We start from the raw sequence: 24660 nt of genomic DNA on the forward strand, positions 1-24660 counted from the left end.
CAAACATGCTAGTCACTCCCGTGAGACAGCTGACTTTTGGCTGCATCTCTGTATTACCCCCTAAAAAGCTTATTTAACTATTACAAATTGCTATTCAAGTAATTTACTGAGGTTGAGGATGCTGCCCCAAGATCACAAATATGGCATCTTTTATGAGATAACTATTTGAGGATTTTAAAGAAAAGCCAATGGCAGCAGAGGTCTGCAGAGATGTGGGTGTTACACGCTGTGCACATGAAATATGATTTTATGCAAACATGATGGTGTTAATGAGCACTGCGGTTCCTAGGAAAGCAGACAGCTTGTAGAGTCACTTAGGGTAACAGATTTCCTAGATACAGGAACTGAAATGGAAGACACACAAACTCATGGTGTTTGTGAGTTCCACAGAAGCATGACTACTAATTCCAGAGAAATGTGACTTTCACACTAATAACATTTATCTTACTCTGATAAACTCAAGAAATGTGTCAAGGCTTTGGCCACATCTTCCTCCTCTGCTGCTGCAGGTTGTTGTCCATGCTAGCTCCTGCATGTCACCATGAAGAACCTAGATCACAGGTTCATGCAGTACCCTCCTAACGTTATAGTTGGATCAGCTTGCTTGGGGCCATGTACAGTTGAACTCTGACTATCTCCAGGGATGGATGAAGATTTGCAGCTTCACTGCGCCACTCCCCATTATGTGATCACCCTTGTTAAAGAATTAAGATTCATTTCTTTTCAATGTCTGATCATAATTTCCCTTGCTGCAAATTGTGTCTGCAGCCTCCCATCTTTTTGCCATGAGAAGAGTCTGGCTCTGCTATGTCTGTTCCTCCTCAGTAGGTAAATGAAGGCAGGAATGGGACCCTATCTCTTCTCTGGGCTGCATAAGCATGGGTGTCTCAGCCTCTCCTTGTGCACTCGAGTCCCCTGACCATCTTCTTGGTCCTCCACTGGACTTCCTCAAGTTTGTCAATGTCCTTTTTGTGCTGAGGAGCCAAAAGTGGGCACGGCACTCTAGCTGTGGTCTGGCAAGTGTCAAATAGATAAGAAAATTGCTTCCCTTGACTTGCTGTCTTTGCTTTCTTACTAATGGAGTCCAATATGCAGCTATCCTTCACCACAGAAGACAATCACTTACTTTGAACCTGCCAGCCAAGACCCCCAGGTCTTTTTCTGCAGAGCTACTTTCTATCTGGTTCATGCTCTGTTTGTGCTTGAGGCTAGTCTGTCCAAGTGCAGGACTTCACATTTGACTTTGGGTTTCATAAGGCTGTTCTCAGCCCATTTTTCCAGCCTATCAAGACTCCTTAAAGTGGCAGACTTACCCTCTAGCTTATCAACCATGCTCCTCAGTTTCACATTATCTGCAAACTTGTTGGGGAATGAGATTTTCCCTGTCTCTTCCTTCCACACATCATCCCTGAGTTCAACCAAATCCAGACAGGTAGTTCGTGGAAGAGAAGTAACATGCTTTTATGCTAAGACATAGCTAATTAAAATGTGGTATCTATCCTCACCTCATCATGAGCTTAGTGGCAGCTCTAAGGAGGAGGGAAGTATTTTTCCTAATGGACTACTTCTGTACAATTTCTGCTGCTCTCTGCTCCAGAAGCAGAGTGTTGAACTGGTTGCAACAACAGACTGTTGTAACATAGCTGCTATCAGAGCGTGCTGCTCTGCATGTTTTTGTTGTTCGTTTTCTTGGTACAGTTAATTTAGTATCCGTTCAAGGCTAAATTCTAAAATTCTTGCTTTATCTCCACTCTTTAGACAAGCAGATCTTGCTCCTCTGTGGTTTAAAAAAATGGCATAACGCTGCAGTATTTTACTTCAGTGTCAAAATGAATAAAACCTTGGAAAACTTTGCCATCTATTGCTTGCATAAATGCACATATGCAAACTCTTGTTTGCATTTTATCAGTTATCCGGTTGCTGACTTTGCAGTGAAATTTATACATTTAATATTCTAGCCTATGTATACACTTAAATAATAATTGGAAACAGTATGAGTGCCTGTCAGGTCGAGAGGGAGAAAACCTCAGATTTTCAAGACTACTTAAATAAGAATGATTCAGGAAATCAGATGCAGTACATAGGTACTTGAGGGGAAACCCACTACTTAATTTTTTAGCATAAACAAGTGCTTGTTGAAGGAGAAAAGTGCCTACTGAAAAGGGGAAAACACCAACAATATCATCACCAACTAATTCTCAGACTATTTTTCCTTTTTCCCCTCTTTTTCCCTTCTTTTCCCCAAAAATATAATCATTCTATGAGCCCATACAGTAAACACATCCTGAGACAGCAGTTAACTGAGCACTGCTTTGGAGAAGGAGGAGACCTAGCTAGGGCTGAAGAGGGCTGCAGGAAAGCTGAGAAGGGAGGCACGGAGAAGGGGTGGGAGCCCTGCACAAGGGCTCATTGGCAGAAGAAGGCAGGAACAGGATATGTTTCAGCTTGGGTGGCTCTGGGAGGAGCAAGTGTTGGGATTAAAGCGCCTTGAGGAAATTGTTCCTTTTCTTTTTAGATGCAGACGGTGAGTTTCATGGGGTGGATTTTCTGCCAGAAGATCTCAACGAGGCTCCAGAGGAGACAAGAATGAGGGTGAACAAGAACTACTCCTGCCTACCTGCTGAGGAGAAGGGTATCCACATTATCAACATCCAGGCTATTGAGGATATAGGATATGACCAGCATGAGAGTACAGTGAGTAAACTACTTGCCAGATGTGTCATAACTGGCATACTGCACTTTACCTCTTAGCTTATTTCTCATTCTTTCCGTTTCCAGGATGCTCTGAAATCCTCTCCCTCTCCTTTTCAGAGGTGCTGAGGAGGATTGCCACCAGCCACAGTATATGCTAATTTAGTGAGGTTTGTTCTTTGATGTGAAGAAGGGCAGCAAGGAATCCTTGTTTAATCTGTAGCCTAAAAAGGGTTTGGCTGTTTTCAGAGTAAGCAATCTGACAATAAGGCTGTGGCAAACTTTAAATCTCTTTGCCCATACAGAGTAGAAGAGAAAAAAATGTCTACAATTTCATGCAAAAGCTATTGTTAACCTAAGTAATGTTAAACTAATAATCTGTAGCACCCAATAGAGGTTAAATTTCCAGTGTCATTAATTGTGCCTTGGTTAAAGTCTTGAACACCAATTTTAAAGAAACTTAGTAACACGGATACCTGATAGGATTAGGAGTTGGTTATGTCATAAACACATAAAAAGGAGTTTGTTCAGGTGAAGGAATGGAGGTGGAGTAGACTATATAACAGATCTCACTAGGGAAAGTATAACAGATCTCATTAGGGAGAGATGTAAAGCAATACTTTATTCATTGTGCTTGTATTTGATCAGGATTGAGTGTGGAGGAATCTCTGTCAGAGTGTAAATGTCCCTCCTGCTGTGGTAAAAATGAAATGTCTTTTCTGTGTCTCTTTTGCAGCCGTAGGGACATGGGTTTTACATGGTCAACACGACTCCCTCTGTATTTCAGCACAGCAGCACTGTGAGAAAGGATGTGACCTTAAAAGATAACAATTTATTTCTTTATAACAGGACCAACAGGCTGCTTTTGGGTGCATCCCTGTTGCAGTGAGATATAGCTATTCTCACATATTAATAAATTTATTGGTGCTTTAGTATACACAGTGTAGCACCTTCTCCTAAATTATCCGTGAGTCAGCTTTTCAACAGGAAAGTTCAAAGAAATAGGAAGCTCTCATTCAGTTTCTGCAGCATGACTCAAAGAAACAGAAATTAGAGATTTTCTGTGCCATTTTTCTCAGCCTCCACCCAAGACATGCTCTGGGAGAAGAGGAATCGTGGCCAGGAGGTATTGATCTCTCCTGAGCTCCCCAAGCAGTTAGAAACATCTGGCACACTCACTGCTGTCATCTTGCAGAGCCATCTTCAGTCCTTCCCATTTTCTTTCTTTCTTAGTCTCCAGAACAGACCAACTAATTGCAGTCCCCATAAAGTCAGTCCAGCAAGGGTAGGAGGTGGTTGAAGTCTGAGTCTTTTGCCTGTTTTATCTCACTGCACTTACCTGACATCTATCAGTTCAGCCTAGTTTTTCAGAAATTGATGTTTAATTAATTAATAAGATCAACACATTTTAAAAATTAAATACAATTACGTATCTTAAAAGAAATCTCAGTGTTCCTATATCTTGCTTACAACAACTATTTATTTTGAAGAGTTCATTATATCCTGAAAATCACATTAGTTACTATTTCTTAATATTTTGTTTCTGTGGAAGTTTGCATAACTGAGTTGCCTGTCACAAGCAAGCTTGCTTTAAAAAAATGTTCTCAATTCACAGGCGCATGCCATTAAACATGAAGCAATCAGAAAGTAATAATTATTAATGGTCTTCTGTATTGTAGTTATAGAACTAAACAGGAATATCTAGATAGGGCATAACATGAGCAGCCTGTGCCCTGAAGAATGTGTTATCGTCATAGCTAAATAAGATGGATGTGGAGCAGGAAGAGGGAACAGAACAAAGAGTGAACTCCATAGTGGCAGCAAATACTATATTATTTTATTATATATTTGTGTATTTGGAGCAAAGGTTTTAGGTTAAATGGTAAAGCGAAGATCCTGAAGGAAAATGAGAGAGAAACAGAGAGCAAAGGCAAGCATAGAGCAAAACTCCAAGGGACTGAGGAGATGGAGACCTGCAGCCAAGCTGGTCCTGGGCAGACATGGTCAAGTCAGGCTTTGGAAGTCAGTCTTTACTGTGTGTTATTGCTACATGGTCATCTGATTACACTTGCCTAATTACTTCTTCAGTGTGCTTCCTCCTCCCTCCAAACCCTTGAAGATGGGGTTTGTTGCTTAAGTTTGTCATCTGAATAAAAATCTCCCTGAGGCAAAAAGGGCACAACAGGCTATCTCTTAAAGGCATTGATTTATAGTTATGGTAGCCGGGACCTACCCTCCCCAAAGCAATGTTCAGAGAAGTATGCAAATTTGTGTAACATTGGGTGGATTTCAGTAAGGTTTTGGCTGTATTGGTTGTGATATACTGTACAGTAAGCTGAGAGGTTGCTCTTTTCATCTGGGATTTGAAAACTGGACTGTCTTAGAAACAGCTGTTTGCAAATAACTTATGCTCATGGGTTTATGTACAAAACAAGCAGAAGGTGTACGCATCCCAAAGGGTTTTTGACAGATACGATTTGCAACTGATGGCACGTTGCTATCATTTGGAACACAAGTCCTTTTCCCTGTGTGGAGGCTTAACATTCTTCTGTAAAATTAAAAGCCAGAAAATGTCACTGGTCTCTGAAAAGTCACTCCTGTGATGAGCATTTTTTATAAAAATAAATGCAAGTTACTACTGAATTTCCTTTTTATTTTTTTCAAAGTCTGTGCATCTCCAAGAGAAGAATTGTAAATTATGCATGAGAAGTGCCATTGAAAGTAAAATGAGTAATGTTTAGTACTTTTGTATGTTTCTACAGTTGCTCCGTGGAGTTTTTCAGATAAATGCTTGGAGATGGAATTGTCTTTTAAGACTTAAATTTCTTTCATATTGCAATTAATTCAAGATGGAAATAAAGCCTTTGCCACCATCAGATTTCAAAGCGACACAGGTTTTATAAGTGGGGGAAAAAAGTGGTGAAGTCAGTAAGCAATGAACCCACTTCCCTGGCTACAGTCCATCTGCATTTTTGGCCGTGCTTCATGACCAGCTGGCTCCCTTCAGTCTGTATCTATGATGATCTCTTTCTCAGATGATACAAAATTGCAACGATAGATAAGAGAAGTGAGAAATGTTTGCACATGGTATTAATCTGTTTGTCAGAATTGAAAAGCAGATGTCTTGGGTGGAAAAGGACAGATGATCTTAGTGGTGATTAACCCCCGAAGGAGAAAACCAAATCCACCAAGTAGCTGATTTATGAACTAGTGTGCTGGTAATTAGATTAAATCCCTGTCATTTTAGCTATTTATTTCTAGCCAATAAAATCCCAGCTGGCTATCAGTAAAATTGCAGGTGTTAACTTGCAAAATTGTTTTGAGTAAATAGCAGAGGGGGTTCCTCCTGTATGTTTGCTTTTTGAAGATAGGTCACTGTGTGCTGAGGGGAAGAAGTAGTCCTTGACACAAGGATATGGTCTGTCTGGTGTCCGTGTTGGCATGTGTATTCATTCTTCTTCTTCTCTCTTCTCTCCTCTGCTTTCAGTTATTAAATTCCCTATCCAAAAATCCAGATGCTGACTGCAAGTATGGACTCTACTTCAGAGATGGCAAGAGAAAAGTAGACTACATCCTAGTTTATCATTACAAGAAGTCCTCAGCAGGGAGGACGCTCACCAGGAGAGTTCATCATAATGATTCAAGTGCCCGAAGCACCAGGCAGGACCAGCCACTTCCAGGGAAGGGAGTGCAGCTGGAAATGGGGGAAAGCGAACCTCATGTGGATTACCATGAAGATGACAAGAGGTTTCGCAGAGAGGAGTATGAAGGGAACCTTGTGGAGGCTGGTCTGGAACTGGAACGCGATGAAGATGTAAGGAGCCATTTCAAACTGTTAAGGAGAATAACTGGTGGTCAGATCCTGGGAGATGCTGAGCTATTCCTGTGAACCTGGCTCTGGTTAACGTTACACAAGCTCAACTCTTCCAGAATTTTATTTAAGTTCTGACATTGCCATCCTTCCCCACCAATTTAATTCACTTCACAAGAATGGGCCACGGTGTTGTTAATGCCCCAGTGAAGTGAATTTTCTTTCTTTTCTTGGCCAGGACTCATGGCACATCCACTATTGCAACACAGCTTGTTGATGTGTTGCCATATCTAGAACTGAAGCTTAAATTGCTCTCAACACTAATCCTAGTTTGGTGGATTTATAGTATGCTGTGGTTTGGATCCACTAGTAATTCCAGTTCTTATGAAAAATACCTGACACAGTGACATTTTTATACCTCAGTATAGACTTCAAGAGAATTAAATTTGTTCAGGAGGTTCTGGTACATGCTCTAGCTCGGGCGCACGACTCTATTACAGTTTGCTCTTTCCATTCTTAGATATGAACAGTACGGCTTGTGACGCCTTTCACCTGTACCCTGAAAACAGTATATTCTATTAAAAGACCATTAGACTGCATAAAAAATGATGTGTGTGAAGTACTGCCAGTGTGTGATTAGTAGAAGTAGCCACAGCAGTATTAATTTCAAAGAAAGCTATTACAATTAACTAATCCAAGCAATATGCGTGAAATTCCTGTTAGAGAGGGTAAACATTTGTGCTGGCTTTATTTACAGGATCTAAAAGTTGAGATTACACATCTAGACCTGTGATCAGTGTTAAAAAATAAATCTGCCATCTATTATTAATGAATTACAGGCATGTATATAATGGTGTGTGTGTATGTATGCATATAATATTATATATATATCAGTATATATTTTGCATTATATAATGCAAAAAAACCCCCTTCACTTCTCTGTCCCCCAGGTGAAAATAAGAATTGCTTTCCATCCAACTTGCAAGTTGTTTCAGTAAACTGGAAGCTTGCCTGTGCCAAGTCACGGATATTTAAATCCTTTGCAAGGTGGGAGGTACCCACCTATGACATGTAATACTATTTCAAATGATGCAGGCTTAGGGTTCAAGACAGGACACCATAAAAAAGAGAGAACCCTGTCCCTTCAGTACAAGATACCAAACCAGATCAGGAATGTATAGAGATGAAAGCGAGCTGCAGGGATGTACATCAGCTTCCATATGCAGCACACCAGTGTATGAGGAGAAACCTGAAATCATTTGGGCTTGAGAAGCGTGCCACAAAGTGGCATTGAAGGCCTTACTAATTGCAAAAATGAGCAAAGGTTTCTTAAACCGGTGATGTTTACTCAGTAACTTAAACTCTCTTCAATGAAGTAAATTCAGAGGTGGTTTGGAAGCCATGCCATATGGGAAGGCTGGCAGTTGTTTATGTCCTCTGAGTAACTGATTTCTAGAAAACCAGCGTGGAACAGCGTGACATGAAAGTTGGTTATTATAATAACTGCCTGAGTCTGTAGAGCAGCACGGTTAGAAAGATGTATTAAAATCTCTTTCTCTTCTGTTTGCTGAATGGATAGTTGCTAGTTTGATATCATTTGTCCAATGGCTTTGAAATTATTTCTCCCGTGGGAGTAAATACGGGCGTACGTGGGAGTGCCAGAAGCAAACCCCCATGTTCAGCCACCTAGAACAGAGCTCAGAGAACTAGTGGCACCCAAGCATACTGCTAATATTATCACTAACATTTATGGTTTTGCCTTTTGTTTTGTTGAATTCTTCTCACCAGTTTTTGCCAATTAAAATGCGTAGTGTTTTGATACAGATATTCACATCTTTATCTGAGGCTGCTTCTTTCCTACTGCAGTTCTGGTCCTTTGAGATATTGAGCAGCTCCTAGGAGGCAGCAGGGACTCTCTGAGCTCCATTAATTACAACGCACTAACAAAATCATACCATTTGGCTGAATGCCTGTGCTTCAAATTTAACTGGCTTAGCCTGTATTTGTGTCCATAGTCATTAGCTTTTATTTCCCAAACAATTTTTATCTGTTTAACCTTGTGGTAATTGTTCTGGAAGACAGTAGCATTTTTGAGTCACATTTTATAGCAGCTCACCACATAGAGGTGTTCAGTGATTGTCCTGTTGTTAGAAACAAGCTTTCTCAAAGAAATGAGATTTAGTGTGTTGGTGGTGATGGGCTGTTTGTTCCTTAAACATGTATGAAACACAAGGGGGAAAGTATTTACTTTCTTATCATCATCATCAGTAACCTTTTTTTCTCGCTTTTTTTAAAGACCAAAATCCATGGGGTTGGATTTGTAAAAATACACGCACCGTGGAATGTATTGTGTCGAGAAGCAGAATTTCTTAAGCTCAAAATGCCCACAAAAAAGGTAAGTCCTGATTTTCTTTTTTACCTCTGAAAGGCATAATTTAAACATATGCTCGTCTCTGAGTACCTTGCAAAAGTAGCATTTTTTCCCACAAGCATTTTTAAAATAGCTGACTAATCTGTACAGAAAATCAGTCACAAACTTGCTTGCTTGGGACAGCAAAAAGGAGGAATGGAAATGAAGAGTTCTCAGCCACTACCGCTATCTACACACGATGCGAGTGATTTCATATAATGCCTCATCCTCTCAGCATGCTCTAAAAGAAGAGGTTGCCATTGATGATGAAATTTACGTGTGCTATTTGGAGGGTTTTTCACCCGAAACACTAGACTGCTAAAAATGAACATAAGAGTAAGAATTTGTGTGCAGTTGTCTTGCTGGGTTTAGTGACATTTAGTGACACTTCATATACATTATTAGTCATATTTGCAGGAGTTGGGGCTACTCTACCATAAAATAAATTACCTTTCAGAATATTTGAAGTATCATTAAAGAAATGACAGTATATTTTCATCAATTCTAAATCGTCTGTGATAGATAGCTACCTGTCCAGTGAGCAGAGCTTAGAGATGAATTAATATTTAAACACATAGTAAGTGCATGTCCCAGACTGTGGAGGGAAGTCTATAATGGAGCAAGAGACAGTCTCAAAGCCCAGCGTCGCTTATTACAACACTAAAACCACACTTTCGCTTTGGATTTCATATTAATCCCCGTTATTGCCTCACTCACCACTGATTTTAATCAGAAGCACAATTAGATGGAAAAAAAGTCTGTTGTGGTCCTGTGGTTAAAGCTGTTTTGCCAGAAAAGAAAAGTTAGAGTGTGCATTTTGTAGGGGTTTTTTTTGTGTGAAAGAGTCCACCTAAGCCTGCAGGCATTACCTGGGAGAAACGATGTGCCTGAGAACACCCTCAGACCCCTAAAACCTTATTTCCATCCGAGCATCTTCCTGCTGTGGGAGCCCTGGGCATAGTTTTTTGTGGTCTGCACATAGTTTTTGTGGCTCAGAGAAGGAAGCTTATAATCCTCTCTTGTGACCTGCTAACACAGTTCCTGCATTTAGTGCTACAGAACTGCAGTAGACAATTCAAGATATTTTGGTTCCTTTATATGGAAGAGAGGAAACTCCTGAAGCTTGCACAATATTCCTGGGAAAGCCCTCTGGGAGAGGAGACCACTTCTGTTGTTTTGCACAGGGGTTTTGTAGCTACTTCATTTCTTTGTCCCATTGCACCAAGAAAACATTAAATGTCAAAGAAGCAGGTGTCTCAGGAGCCAGTGCTGATTATATCTGCACTGAACACCCTAGCCTGAGTATTTGGAACTGATCATGAGCTGTACTTTGGCTAAGAGGAAAAGCAATAGGCTTCTTCTCCTTGCCTTGGTTTGACTTTCCCATCCATCTATGTGTTTCTGAATGTTTTCAAGAGGAAACCTAATAGTTTAGATATCTGAGGTTTCCTTTATGGCAGAAAGGAAGGTTTTCAAGAAGGTAAGCTATACTCTTTGATATTTTACTCTGATGTATTTATTTAATTGATGGTTTCTTCCTTAAAGTTCATTCTCTCTTACAGATTACCAAAAAGCAACACAGCTTTACTGTTTTTCTCTTTGCCCACTCAGATGTATCAGATCAATCAGACCCATGGTCTTCTGAAAAAGATTAACTCTGTAATTCAAAAAATAACAGAGCCAATTCAGCCAAAAGTAGCAGAACACAAACCTCAGACAATGAAGCGCCTCTCATACCCCTTCTCCAGAGAGAAACAGCACCTGTAAGTGAAAGCTTTCTGTAAATGTCCATGTCAACAGGTTCCAGCCTTCCTGATAGCACCTAAGGCACCAAAAGATGAAAGGGAAAATGAATGCCAACACTTTGTGATTACTGTAAAGAATATTTCCATTTTGCAGTAGTTTTACTTATTTTGGGCTTTTTTTGATTTGTTTTGGGTGAGTTTTTTTGTCTCACTGCTGAGGAATAAGGCTTTGTAGAGCCCCTCTGTGAAATCTCTGTGCTGCTGTTGTGGTATATAACACGTATCTATATAACTACACACATCAACTGTTGGACTGTCAAACAAGATTTATAATGCTATTTACAGCAGTCTCTTTTCCATGTAAAACAAAATGCTTGGTAAAATTTGTAGCCAGAGATGTGGGCTGATAAATTTCAAAATAATTTCATTCATCTGGTGTGGGCAGCTTACACATGTACTGCCAACTAGGCCTTGACTTTAGAAATGCTATGAAGTCCGTGGTAGCTTTGCCATTGATTTCAGATCAGTAAGAATAGCTGTAAACGTGGGTGTAGGAAAAAATCATAAGGTGGGGCCCAGCCAAAGTTTTGACTGCCCTGGATTGCTTTGCTGCTGCTCTTCCTTGGCCAGTGTCCCAGAGGAGAAGCTTTGAAGGCTGTGTTTATGTTTATGCCATCTGGAACAAGTAACAGTCAAGGGCAGGAATTCTTCCCTATACGTACAGAGGTTTTAGTTTTTTAATAAAGGGATGCAGTTCTGTGTTTTAGTTAGGCCAGTCAATGTATGTGACATTTGACATGTTCTTGGACTTGTAGGAAATGTATTGAGATACTTATTGCATGTAGGATGTTCCTACAGCAAAGGAGACTGGTGGCTCAGGGAAAGCCCAAAAGATGCTCCTTAGCTTAGGCATGGATATGTCTAGGCAGTTTGCAGCGTTGGCTTTTTTCTGTGAGACCACCTGTGTATTTGCTGAATAAGGGAGGCAAGAGTGGCCTTACAGGCTTTAAGGTCCAGACAAAATGTAAAGATTACCAGGAGAAAATCAAGGCCAGCAGTGTTTGGGAATTCGACTTACATGAGCATCAGCAGTCTCATTAGTGCAGAAAAACCTATAAATATATAAAACCAGTGAAATGTATAAGCAGCTTCTTTAAAGTATGAGAGTTGGGATGGACTTTCTTTTTAATGAGGCTTCTACAAGCTATTCTTTAATGTTAGCTATGAGAGATCCCCAGGAGAAATGAAAATATTGAAGGGGTCAACAACAGCAGGAAATTACTGGGCTCTTTTTTTTTTAAACCTAATGGGCTTCCTTCTAATCTTTTGACAGATTTGATTTGTCTGACAGAGATTCCTTCTTTGACAGCAAAACAAGAAGCACTATAGTAAGTACCGTATATAAATAATGTATGGTGGATATTGCCTCAGTCATGCTGTTAATAGTCCCTTTGCCAGCTTTACTGCAATGCCTGTTTCAAGTTTGACTTCCTTAATCAAATGCCAGGGATCACTTGCGACATCAGTTTTTTTTATGAATAAAACATTTCCAGCTTTAGCTTATGTGCTGAATAGTGTTTGGTGCTCACAGGTTACTGCCTCTTCAAAAATAATTTAGATTTTCTTTCTAGTTCACAGCAAATCTGGGATGTAGTTTGTTAGTAGATGTATCACCAGAAAGGAATAGATATATGTTCTCCCGCTGGTTCTGCCACCAGCTACCTGCACCCCTGTGACTCATTTACCATTTTGTAACTATGCATTGCTCTTTTTGTAAAATGACAGTGAATATCCCAAGACAAATTCCACTGAAACAGTCAGGTATTGACACGAGTACAATTTATAGTTTCGGGGGGAAATTATCTAGACTGATGTTAAAACCGTTGAGGTATATGATTTTTATTTAACATTCAAGTTTACCTGAAGCAAATGCAACAAGGACAGAAAATTGCATCTTGTTCTGATTATTTACACATCTGTTCACCTCTGTTATGCCAGGAAGTCTGATGTACACATACACATCACTGGGTTTGGGCTGAGCCATTCCTACCTTCACGTTGTAGGGTTTCTCTGTTCCTTCAGTGCTAGCAATGGACTTTTCCTCTCATAATTAAACTTCTGGGGTTCCCTTGCAGAAATGAAGCCTAATACGTATATACGATATCACAAACTATATTTGAGTATATCTTTGTGACTTATAGAACATAAAATGGAGGGAGGGAGAAGGTGTCCCCTCCTTTATAGCTGCTGAGGAGGGACTTGAAAGGACGGCTCCTATGCCATCCAGGACAGTTGGAAGGAACCATGCCAAGCAGCACTTGCTGCATCACTTTTCAAAGCATTATGTGGACTCTTTGCCCCATTCCACTGCTACTAATTGGTGTGTTGAATGTGACTGTGAGCGTGCTTTTATCTTATATTTAACATTAGCATTTTGGATGCTAAGTGGTTTCAAAAAGAGCTTGTATCACAGTTATACCTGCCTTTTCTTGCTAACGATGATAAGGAGTGTAAGATGCCTAACTTCCCTTTCCTGCTTTGAAATTCCAGTGTGTGGACTCCATGATGTAGCTCCCCTGTAGCCTGAAGTGCAGTGATTTGATGTGAGCACAGGTTATCAGGGCTAGGGGAGTTTGACCTGAGAAGGCAGATGCAGTAGCACAGAAATGGAAAAGAAAAAGACAAACATTGGATTGCTTTATTTGCAATAAAATGTTTCATTTGAGATTGAAAAAAAGCATAGCTTTTGTTTGTACACTTTCTTTTATATGTCTAGCTATGTAGTAAAAAACTTGTAAGTACAAGAAACTTAAGAGAGCAAATGCAGAGTTAAAATTCACGACACCTGGCTGTCTGAGAAAGCTAGCAAGACAAAATGGCACCTTAGGACAAGAGGGTGAATAAAAATGGACTGAAACAAAAGGAGCTCATAGCAGAGGCTGAGAGGAAGAGGAGAGAAGGTTGTTTTTTAAACAGTCAAGTCAAGAAACACTGAGCATGTAACAATAATGCTGGTAGTATGTTGCTTTGTTTGAAATCCCCGTGTATCACCCAGTAATAAAAGACATGTTGAATGTTTCCCAGCATCATTTTATCTTGTGTGCATTTCTCTTTGTATTCTCTTTTCTTAAGGATCTCTCCTGCCTTTCTCATATGTATTTTTAAACCACAGTGCAAATATTGACCCTTCCACCTACTCCAAAGTGAACAGGAATCTAGTCACTCCCTGTAAGCCTCTGATGAATAGAAACTAAGCCGAAGACCTTTTACTTATTAAAAAAAAAAACATTATATAACTAGAAAACTCCCTGTGACAGCCCTTTAACTCGCTGGAGTTAAAAGATGATGACAGGCAGATGAGCCTTGGGGCTTGTCCCCTATGCCCTCACTTGCTTCCCTCCATGAATTGGGCAAGCAGCAGTCGAGTTAGTGCACAGATTAGCAAGCACCCACAGGAAAGGGGTCCCCAGTTCCCCAGATGGGCCAGGCAACAGGCAGCAGGTGCCTTTGCTTGAGGTTTTTCTCTGCTGCCCACTCCTCTGCCAGCTTCGCGCCAACTGAGTTCTTGCTTTGCCTAAGAGCATTGCTGCATGGGAGCAGCTGAATGCTTAACTGCTCAGGCGGCTTGCTGAGATGTGCAAAGGTTATTTGACAATAGATGCAATAAATCCCAAAATAAATACATCTGTTTTGCCACTCAGAAATTTTAAGGTCAGCCTGTGTTAGTCCACTTTCTGATAAGCGACTGTGTACTGCATACACGTTGTGAGCCTGAAGCTCTGCTGAAGTCTTGGGTTGAAGCCAGCTCGCACCATTGGAGGCAAAGGATGAGCTGGCCCAGCACACTGCCTGGTCTGGGTAGAAGATGGCTTTTGAACTTTGACTGATGTCTAACATGAGTGAAAGTGGAGTTTCTGTTGTGCAAGTGGTTTAATGTAACTGTGCTTCCCCCGATCAATTGTCTTGGTAGCTGGCTATTTAGTTAAGCCTTTCTCTCTTGTACAGATAACTCAGCATGGAAATCTTTAGGTACTGCTCTCCTGAATACGATGACTTTTATTAAAGACTGATAACTTCATCGACATCTTGGTTTTGCCAATATTTGAGCTGTACACAAAAAAGATTGTGTTTTTCACTGCCACTATCTGAAGTAACCCTTTCCTTTCTTTTATTTTACTTCTGCAGGTTTATGAAATATTGAAAAGAACTACATGTACCAAAGCAAAATATAGCATGGGTAAGGAACTTTATTTAGCTTTGAGACTAATATAATTTTCAGGTATTGAAAATAATTGCAAGTTGTAAGTTGCTACGGAGTTTAGGTTATTCCCCCGCTCTGTAATAGGATGTATATGGATATAATTGTTTTATTTGGAATCTTAATTTAATTAAGGTAGCTGTTCAGAATTTTTTCAAATGTAAATTTATAGATTCGACTCTAAATTAAATGGTAAGTGAGCACATAGCTTCTGCAGATGTTAGTGACATCCTTGGCAGCAGGACCGGATGTGATATAAACCAGTGGATAATACATGCTCTGCGTTGTTCAGTTCTGCACTCACTGAAGTAGATGAGGGTGTTGCCATGAATTGCAATAAATGCAGTGAAAGTCTACAGCTTGGCTGATTCCTTATAAGTAGGAACCTCACATTTTTATTGTAGGATGGCTTTTCAATTACTTGAATGAAATGGTCTTAACTGGTGACTGCCTGAAACACTGTCCTAAGTGGAACTGAGATTAAGCCAGTGGAATGGCCAAGGACTAAGGCATGCACTGAAAGCTGCTCCATCTCTTAGCCCTCAGAACAGTTGTTGCAAGTCAGTGGGTGTGAAGTTTGTACTGCCACGGCCAGTAGTTTTAGGATTTCAGTCTTAGGGCTTGTGCTCTAAGAATGAAATTTGTAATACAGGTAAACATGAATTGCAAATCAGGTCACTTTAAAGATTTGTTGGCAGCTTTTCCTGTTCAGCTCTTATAGAATTGATTTTATACATATCCTGATATATAGATATATACTTGACTGTGGGACCAAAGTTAACAAGTAGTTAATGGTAAACCAGGTTACGTAAGGTGGAAAGCTGAATTCCCTCATATCCAAGCTTCTTAACAGACAACCAATAGAAACAAATTTGTATGAGGAAAGTATGTGAACATGGGAGAAAATGTTTGATAACTGTTGGAATCTGTAATTGCATTTCTTTGCCTACAAGCAGTTAAATAAAAAAATGGGAACTTGAATTACAGGTAGTTCTGTTCAATATTGACCCATCAGCTGCTTAGAAATACGTCAAATAATAGAAGAATAGTTATGCCAGAAATGACCTCCATGGTTTGACTTTTCTGTTGAAGTAACACATACAATGTACGATTGTTGAGTCCTTATATACACTGCGTTTTGGTGTTCAGCCAGTATTAACAGAAGTACTGTTTCCCTGTAGCATGGGAAATCCAAATTAATCTGTGACTTTCAGGACCCTTTCTTAGTGTGGTGCTGAATCATTTTCACTGGAAATTACATATTTGCACTCTTGAAAGGGGAAGGTCATATGACTCAGTTTGAGTTCTTGCCTTGGAGTTGGATACTCACTTGATTTATTTTTTTTCCTTTTTTTTTTCTTTTTTCCTTTTGGTCCAGAGATGGGAAACACACTAGAGATTAGTTGAACAGGACAGAGGCTAAAGGAAAGTAAAGTGTTAGGAATCCTGGATCATTCTTCTACCTGAGACTGGCAAGGTCACACAGTATACCTAATAAAAATGTCATTAGGCCAGCCTGTCCATGGATATACTCAGCATAACTCAATTGGGTCCTTTGTGTTCCAGCACTGGAATGTTGGGTTACAACCCAGCAAAGGTTGCAAACAGATCTGAACAAACACAGATAATGCAACAACTTTTCTGCCCAGCAGGAAAAAGGCAGCTGCCCAGTGAACACTGCAGTCTTTGTTATTTATTTTGCAAATTTGCAAAAATATGAACATGTCTTCATTGTTGAATACTGATACCTAGAAGAGTACTATGTAGCATTTCGGTCAGTTGTAGAGCCCCAGGAAGAAAATTTATCTGCTCACTAGTTGCTTCTGCCAGAAGGATGGAAACATTTGCAGACAATTCATAGTACTGTATGATCTTAACTAGGATTTTGCCAATTAAGGATACTGCAGGATAATGAGGACTCCTGGAGCAGTTCCTCCAGTAGATTATTAGTATCTCAAAAATGTTAATGAACTGAAAAATTCTCATTTCAAGAACAATTAAAAAAGTCTTGGTGAACCTACAGCGATCTGATTCCTGGTTCATAGTTGCTGTTCCTTCAAATCCAGTCCCACACACTTTTCTTAGCAATGAACTGATGGGCAACGTGGAGCACATTGTAGCACATATTTTTTTTTCTTTTTCAAAGTCCTCCTAAATTCTCCATGATGCCAGTGGCCAGATTTTTTTTCCTTATTATTGGCATTAATCAGCTTAGCCTTGCACAGAGACAAGTTCTTGACTTAGCTCTGAATCAACACCCAAGACTGGTTCATTCAATCCCTAAATATATCTTCATAAGATAACAAGACACCTTCAGATGTGGGCAATACTCCATAATGAGAAGTAGCTATATTAATGCCAGCAGCTGCAGTGAGAACATTAATGAAGTAATGTGCTACAGCCCTCAAAAGTCCAGGTTCAGCCAAGTGGCCTTTGGGAATGGTGCAGTGAGCTGCAATGTCGAAGACCCCCTTGCTGTTCTGCTCCAGAAAATTTACTCATTAACTCCTCCTGACCCACTGGCACTCTGGTCCCAAGTTAAGCAGCGATAACGCACCTGGGAAGGCAGGACTCCTTAAAGTCCCTTATGCCACATACATTTTATAGATGAAGCATTAATTGCTTTCAGCCTCATGCATGTCACTAATAAACGGATGTGTAAACAGGGAAAGGAGAGGGAAGAAAGAAGGAAACTACCCTTTTAAATAAAAGACGAAAATGTGGTAAATATGGTAAGTATTACGCCAAGGTCTTCGCAAAGGCTTTCCCTAAAATTTCTCTAACCAATCTGACATCTGAATTCAAAACTTTGTGTGGATGATGTGTGCGTATGTGTGTTCCGTATGCCATCAGTTCCAGCCATATTCTTCTTGTGATCAAGCCTTCTGCTACACACTTTCAAATCTGCAGGCTTGCCCTTAAATCAAACTGACTTTTCAGAAAATGTAATTTATTTTAATGACTAATTTCAAGTCATTGGCTTCTAATTCTTGATTCTCAAATATATATGACTTCCTCTTGCTCTCTGCAGTTTTCCATTTCATAAAATGGGTCATGTTTAATAACCTATATGATTAAAAATGAAGCTCCGTGGAAAGGAATGAGATGGCAGAAAAATCATTATCTGACCAAATGACTGTTATTTTGAGGGTAATCTCCAGAAAGGATGATAAAGTGAGACTGTCTAACCTTCAAATTGTAAATAACTATTATGTCTTTATTTTTCAAGGGATCACCAGTCTGCTTGCCAATGGAGTTTACAGTGCTGCATATCCTTTGCATGATGTAAGTGATCTTGGAATATATTTTACACATCTACCACCTGACACCAAGAAATCTTTAATGTGTTATACATTAACAGCATCATCTCAAACATGCATGTTTCAGATCCTGCCTCCATGCTCACTTGTATCATGACTCGTGTAACTTCTGCAGGTTGTTTTCATCACTCTGTTTGCTTTTATTGAATTCCCCACCTCTGTTCTACCTTTGATGGTCATAAGTGATGCTTGAATGAAACATTGTAACAGTTGTTTCAGTGTCTTAGCACATGAAATGCTTCTGTTATTTTCAGACCTTCTGCTCCTGAAATTGCTGGCATCAGTGCTAGGAAACACATTTATTCCTGGGGCACAAAGTGGCTAGTTTCCTCATCCACATTTCCCTGGCATTCCCTTGCAAGTACAGAGATGTCAGTAGCTGTGCGTCCATGTGATCGGTTGCCACTGGAGGAAAAAATCTCAAGCAAGAATTTGTAGTGACATACTTCATGGGACTGGATGTGACTGCAGGCCTTTTTACTGATGAAATCTGCTTTTGAGCAGTTCAGTAAGATCTCAAGAATGTGTTCAACTATAGTGCTCATTGAGAAGATTCAAGAGAGGCAGGGAGTTTTGGTGGTGCCCATACCCGAACTAGGGATCTGCATCCTCCCAGACTGCACAGCAGTTGGATGCTGATAACATTTTTACTTAGAGATTCAGGGTATGACTAGAACTGAAAAACACATGCTCTTAGCTAGACCCTTACTGAAAGGCTTGACAGAAGTCAAGGGGACATGGCAGTCATGCTGCTCACAATTACTGGCTGTGCGAGCATATAAGGGCTGTCGAGCCTGGTGCTAGTTTTCCAGTGTGGGATGTGAAGATGAAGTGCATCTTCCTAGTTTTCTGCTCCCCTCAATTGTACCGGTTTTACACAGGACCACAAATGTTTTATCTCGGTTTAACTGAGACCAGAACAACTTCTTCATCTGCCTGATGTTTATCATAAATGTCAGGCACTCTTAAACTACAGCAATATCACTTAGAGATCCAGAAAGGTTAAATAAACGTCTCTGCATGTACTTGTCTCACGTGTTTAGACAGCTACTGATAGTCTGGTATATAAGTTATTTATTGTCTTAGTTTACTCCTTTATCATATTCAAAAATAGCTCCAAATTAAAACCTCAAATCTAATCAGCCCTGAGTGTTTGGAAAGTCTGCATAGAGATCAGATCTTTCAGCTGGTCTCTCCTCTCTCAAGTGTACTGAGCTGAACCCCAAATACCATGGCAATACTGCATCCTTTCCCTTGACATTTTTAGGCCACCTTTATCACTTATTCATTCCTTTTTCCCCAGTGACGGACATTATTACTCTTTCTTAATGTGCCTGGCGACAGAAGACAAAGTGTGCTATGACAAATGAACTCCTAAAATACAGCATTATTTTACAGATTGCTTTTTCTGGTTTTGATGCATTAAGTGAGTGGGATACATGGGTATGCAAGATGCATAGCATCTCTGGGCACGACTCATTGAATGACGCATATTTTTCTATTTTTTTAAAGGGTGACTATGAAGGTGAAAACATTGAACCTAATGACAGAAAAGTAAGTTGATATAAACACGATTTAATATATTTGCAAGAGTTCCAGCCTGAAGAGTCACCTGTTGGAATCTATAGACATTTGCTAAAGTTTCACAGAAAATACTACAAAAATGCACTAAATGCCAAGCAGTAGAAGTACAGAAGTACTTTCCAGTGTTTAAATTTGCCCAAATGTGGAATGCAGTATGGAGATGTATAAATTACCAAGCTGGATAATGATACATTTCTTGTCATGTTGGTAAGAGTATTGACAGCATTTACATATAACTTCTAAAGTTTAGGTGATGTCATTTCAGACGAGGTCTGATGAGAGTATGCTCAGTCATATTCTGGTATCCGTATCTGACATAAATCCTGCTTCACTCCATGGTGAGCTTTGGTCTCAGCACTGCAACCTCTGATGAATTAATGTGCTGCTGATCTGGAGCATGAGGATCAGAATTGGGTGGGGGAAGGAGAGAGATGCTTAAAATTTAAGCATAAAATTTATTGGGAAGGATAAAGATTCATAGAGTCATAGAATGTGGTGGGTTGGCAGGGACCTTTGAAGGTTATCTAGTCCACCCCTCTGCAGTGAGCAGGAATGTCTTTAACTAGATCAGGTTGCTCAGAGCCCCATCAAGCCTGGCCTTGAATGTCTTCAGGGATGGGGCCTCCACCACCTCACTGGGGAACCTGTTCCAGGTTTCACCACCTTTGTAGTAAAGAGCTTCTTCCTAATGTCTAATCTAAATGTACCCTGCTCTAGTTTAAAACCATTGACCCTCATCGTATTGATTCCATTCTAAGACTGAATATTCATCAGAAATGAGACAGTCCCAGCAAAGCTTTAAGGTGCTCTGTTCAGCCAGAAACTGCCCTGTGGCATCAGTTTATTGTTTATGTTTTTATTGTCTGAAAGACATTTGTTTATTGTAGTAAAATAAGTAGGAAGTTTTGCAAAGAAATGCTATTCATAAGAAAAAGCAGATTTTTCACCCTTCACACAAATGTTGATTTCTTAAATTCAGAGCACAATTATTCTAAACTCCCAATCACATTTCTCTACAGAAGATAGGCTTTTTCCTCATGTATCAGACAAAAACTGAAGTAGAGAAATTTCAACCAGTTCTCTCAGGAGGAGCTACTAAATTTGAGTGCCATATATTTTGGACTTTCAGGCTTGAAACTTTGCCTTCCAAGTTTGTTTCATGGTCACGTCTGCAAAGAAATGCTGTGGACCAGAGTGGGCTCAGGTCATAGGAAGAGCAGATCTAAAGCCCTCCAAGTTGGTCTTATAAAAATAAGTACCAAAATTAAAGTGCAAATGGCTCATCAAAAGACAGTGACTGTTACTTCTCCTCTTCTATTGATTTGTGTTAAAAATACGACATACCTGTCATTTCATCATTAAGCAACACATTGCTAAACCAAAAATAGGTTGAAAGTCCATGTTTTCTCAAAGCATCTGGATTATCATTTTTATTACTGACATTTCAAACCTCAGAAATTCACCCATTTCGCAACTTCACTGTGTGTCTGGGAATGTTTACCTTGGCTTTTGACTTTCAGTTCCCTCAAATTATCTTTTGGTGTGTTTTGGCATGTCTTTTCTGGTTTCTTGAAGCTTTCTTTAATCCAGTGCTAGGCCAAGCTTGTGCCTTTTTTAACAACAAAATTAAAGATTTGAAGCATAGAAATGAAGTAAATATTTAGGGATAGTGCGCTGATCTTCTGTGATCATGTCTTTGAAGCTGCGCTTTGACTATCAGGCTGATAAATGTCAGGATAAATGAGATAATTAATTTGTAATTTAGGCACAGATTTGGTTTGAAGTTCTGTACAAAACTGAAACATGGCACTGATGCAAAAATCTTCTTAGCTTAGTATTTTCCTGATATGTCTGTTCACAGAAAATGAATCTAATTTCCAGCACAGTCTTGTAAAAATGAAGTAACAAAAATAGTAAAAGCAAGGGTCTTAGTGCACACGGATGTTGAAGGGTCCTGAGTCATTAATTGCTTCCCAGACATAGGGAACCAGTCCTAAACTTTTGGAAACATGGATGAAAAAATCCCAAAGCAGAATAAAAATAAGATTTGCAAGAATGCTGCTGTTTAATAAATGCCTGCTTTTAGGTTTCAGTTTCTGCTCTTACTATTGTAAGGAAACTAATAAAGATGAATGATTTTGAGTTGCAGAGGGGAAAATTCACAGTCTACTTATAGTTTTTACTTTGTATTTCTGTAAAAATAAAGAAGCTGTATTTTTTTAATGACTTGAACCATTTGCATGAGAAGTACAGCAGTCCAGCTTGGAAAGTTTGTGTTCGTGGTTTGGCAAAAGAATAGAAAAACTGCTCTAGTATTGCTGTTCACTGTATGACTTCTCTGTGATAAAATGCCAGAAGGAGGAATGGGTACAGGCAGAAGCGGGACCCTCAGTTAGCCCTTCCTTGCTTTGCTGCGTTTCGTTGGAGAAATGTAGGAGGCTGACATCTGTCAAGTTTCTCATGATAAAATAGCCTACAGATTTAAGCAATAACATCCTGTTTGGTCTGTTCTTCTATGAACAAGATTAATAATGTTGCCCTCCCTGTAATGATAACTGGTGTAGGATTTGGTTCCCTGTTGCAGTTTCTTCCACAGCTGAGCTGGTTATGCAGCCCTCACCCACCAAGGGAGATTTGTATAACCAAGCTCTGAAATCTTCTGCCTTTTTTTTCCCTTCATTTTTTTACCCAGTGTTTGATGAAAAGAAATACCTTGTCAGTAATTAGCTCATGCAATTAAATTTGAGAGAGTAGTAGAAGAGGAAAAAAGTAAAAAGATTATGTTGTTGCCAGATGAATTAATGAAAACATAATTGACTATCAAAGCACCTCCTTGAAATATCAGTAGTTGGTCCAGGAACGTCCTGCTACCAATAACATGTCACTGGGTCGAAGCAGGGAGAGAAGCAGTAAAGGGACACCTGGCTTCACAAGGAGATGTAAAGCTTCTCTCCCCCTTGTCCCACAGAAGAGGTGACGGCAGAGTGGCCAGCGAGCACAGTTTGTCTTCTCTGATATTTTTTGTACACACAGCGTCTCGTTCAGTCTGTTAGCTGAACTGAATTAACAAAATAATCAGATCTGAAAAGAGCTATTTATATGTTTTACAAAGTAAAGGATAAGTTGAAGGTCTCAGAGGAACCCATTTTGTGCGGAATTCAATTTTATAAATCACTGATGGGGATCATTGTTTTCCTTGGCCCATATCCTAACCAAAAGGATGAGTGGAAATCATCATGTTCTTTTAGTTTAAAGCTGGAAAACTCTTAAATACAGCCTTTGAGGCACCTCTGCACAGCACCTCTTGATGAATTCTGAATATTATCGTTTGTGTAGTGAAAACAAACCAGTTTGTTCTAGTCTTTTTTTCTGTCTTGTAACTCAAAGCATATTCACCTTTCACATCCATTCTGATAGATAACTCCTATGGATTATAAAATCAGGACTACTCTCCCTGTCTCTGCTATAGATATCCATCAATCCAGTTGCTGAAGAGTCTTTTAATGTACTAGAATTCATCACCATATTATGGCATGCCAAATCATCAAATTTGCTTTTAATACTTAATGTAGACTGTGTGTATTGGCAGGTTATGGGTTGAAACCAGAAAGTGATGAGCCCACATCCAGAGCATGAGCTCTGCATTTTGCTGGGACCAAAGGAGAAAATGCTCGTGTATGCAGTGCTTTAGCTTTCACCTTGCCTTTCTGTTTTCCAGCTCCTGTGTGAGGAGTGGGCAAGCTACGGAGTCTTTTATAAATATCAGCCAATTGACCTGGTGAGGTGAGAGTTCAGCCTTTAACATCATGTTTCCATGGGGCAGCGCTGAAGCTGTGCACAGTGATGCTCGTGTTGGTGTCCCTGTGTGGATGCTGCCCTCAATGCCACCCTGGGGGACTCCAGAGAATGGGAAGTTCAATGAGGAAAAAGGGGTTTTCTGTAGGTTTAGAAACATGTTGATGTATCCCACCTAGTGTGAAAGCTTTCAGGGAACATTTTTAATTAGGGTTTTTTTCTTTTCTCCTGGTGAGAGCTGAGACTCTCTGAAGAAAATAAGGTGCTTTGTTAAGATGATTTGCTCACAGAAGATTCAAGGTTACAAATTTACACAGCAGAAACACGAGATAAAAAATGACTTGTTGGTCTGATTTGCTTTCATGATGCCTGTATCTCTGAATTAACTCCAAGCATCATGAGAAAGAATCCTCTGAGAAGAAAAAAATTCCCACAGGTCATCAGATCTTACTTTCTCCATGCTTAATCCAGCTGCGTTTCGTAATTTTAGCCATGTTATATTTTAAGAAATAGGAAACATTTCTCTTACTCATTCTTTTTTTTTCATGTATTTCAGAAAATACTTCGGAGAGAAGATTGGGCTATATTTTGCCTGGCTGGGAGTTTATACACAAATGCTTATTCCAGCTTCAATTGTAGGGATTATCGTTTTCCTATATGGCTGTGCAACTGTGGATGAGAATATACCAAGGTAAAATAGATAAATAAATAGACTGTATTATGGAGGCAACTAGGAACTCAAAGTAAAACGCTACCTTTCTCTGGATATACTTTGTCTAATATCTAGGGTGAGCACAGCTTAAACTGTGCTTCCCAGTTTCTAGGGCTTGCCCTGTGCCACCCGTAACCCAGCACCTTAATCCACCTTTGCTGGCTGTGGTGTCTCCAGGTCTATGCCAACTGGCGCTTGCCACAGTACTGTGTGCTCCCACCTCTCTCCCTCCTCTTGCCCCGCACACTTCATCTTTTGGACGCTGTGCTTAAAATGAGGACACATCTGCACAAATGGGGAAGCTTGCCATCCCACCGATTTTTGCTTCCAGTAA

The 24660-nt window shown here is 39.8% G+C and overlaps 1 protein-coding gene across 1 annotated transcript in view; it reads left to right on the forward strand.

Annotated features, from left to right (window-relative positions):
* The first annotated feature begins 2586 nt into the window (after positions 1 to 2586).
* The window catches only part of LOC104543589 (anoctamin-1-like), a 45135-nt gene continuing 23061 nt past the window's right edge, over positions 2587 to 24660 (forward strand). The window contains 10 exon segments of the mRNA XM_010188234.1: positions 2587 to 2694; positions 6179 to 6505; positions 8799 to 8897; positions 10524 to 10675; positions 11991 to 12045; positions 14843 to 14894; positions 18145 to 18200; positions 19748 to 19789; positions 23538 to 23602; positions 24171 to 24305. Coding sequence (XP_010186536.1) covers positions 2587 to 2694; positions 6179 to 6505; positions 8799 to 8897; positions 10524 to 10675; positions 11991 to 12045; positions 14843 to 14894; positions 18145 to 18200; positions 19748 to 19789; positions 23538 to 23602; positions 24171 to 24305 — 1091 coding nt within the window.

This window comes from Mesitornis unicolor, unplaced genomic scaffold, assembly GCF_000695765.1.
Source record: "Mesitornis unicolor isolate BGI_N332 unplaced genomic scaffold, ASM69576v1 scaffold10487, whole genome shotgun sequence".
NCBI lineage: Eukaryota > Metazoa > Chordata > Aves > Mesitornithiformes > Mesitornithidae > Mesitornis > Mesitornis unicolor.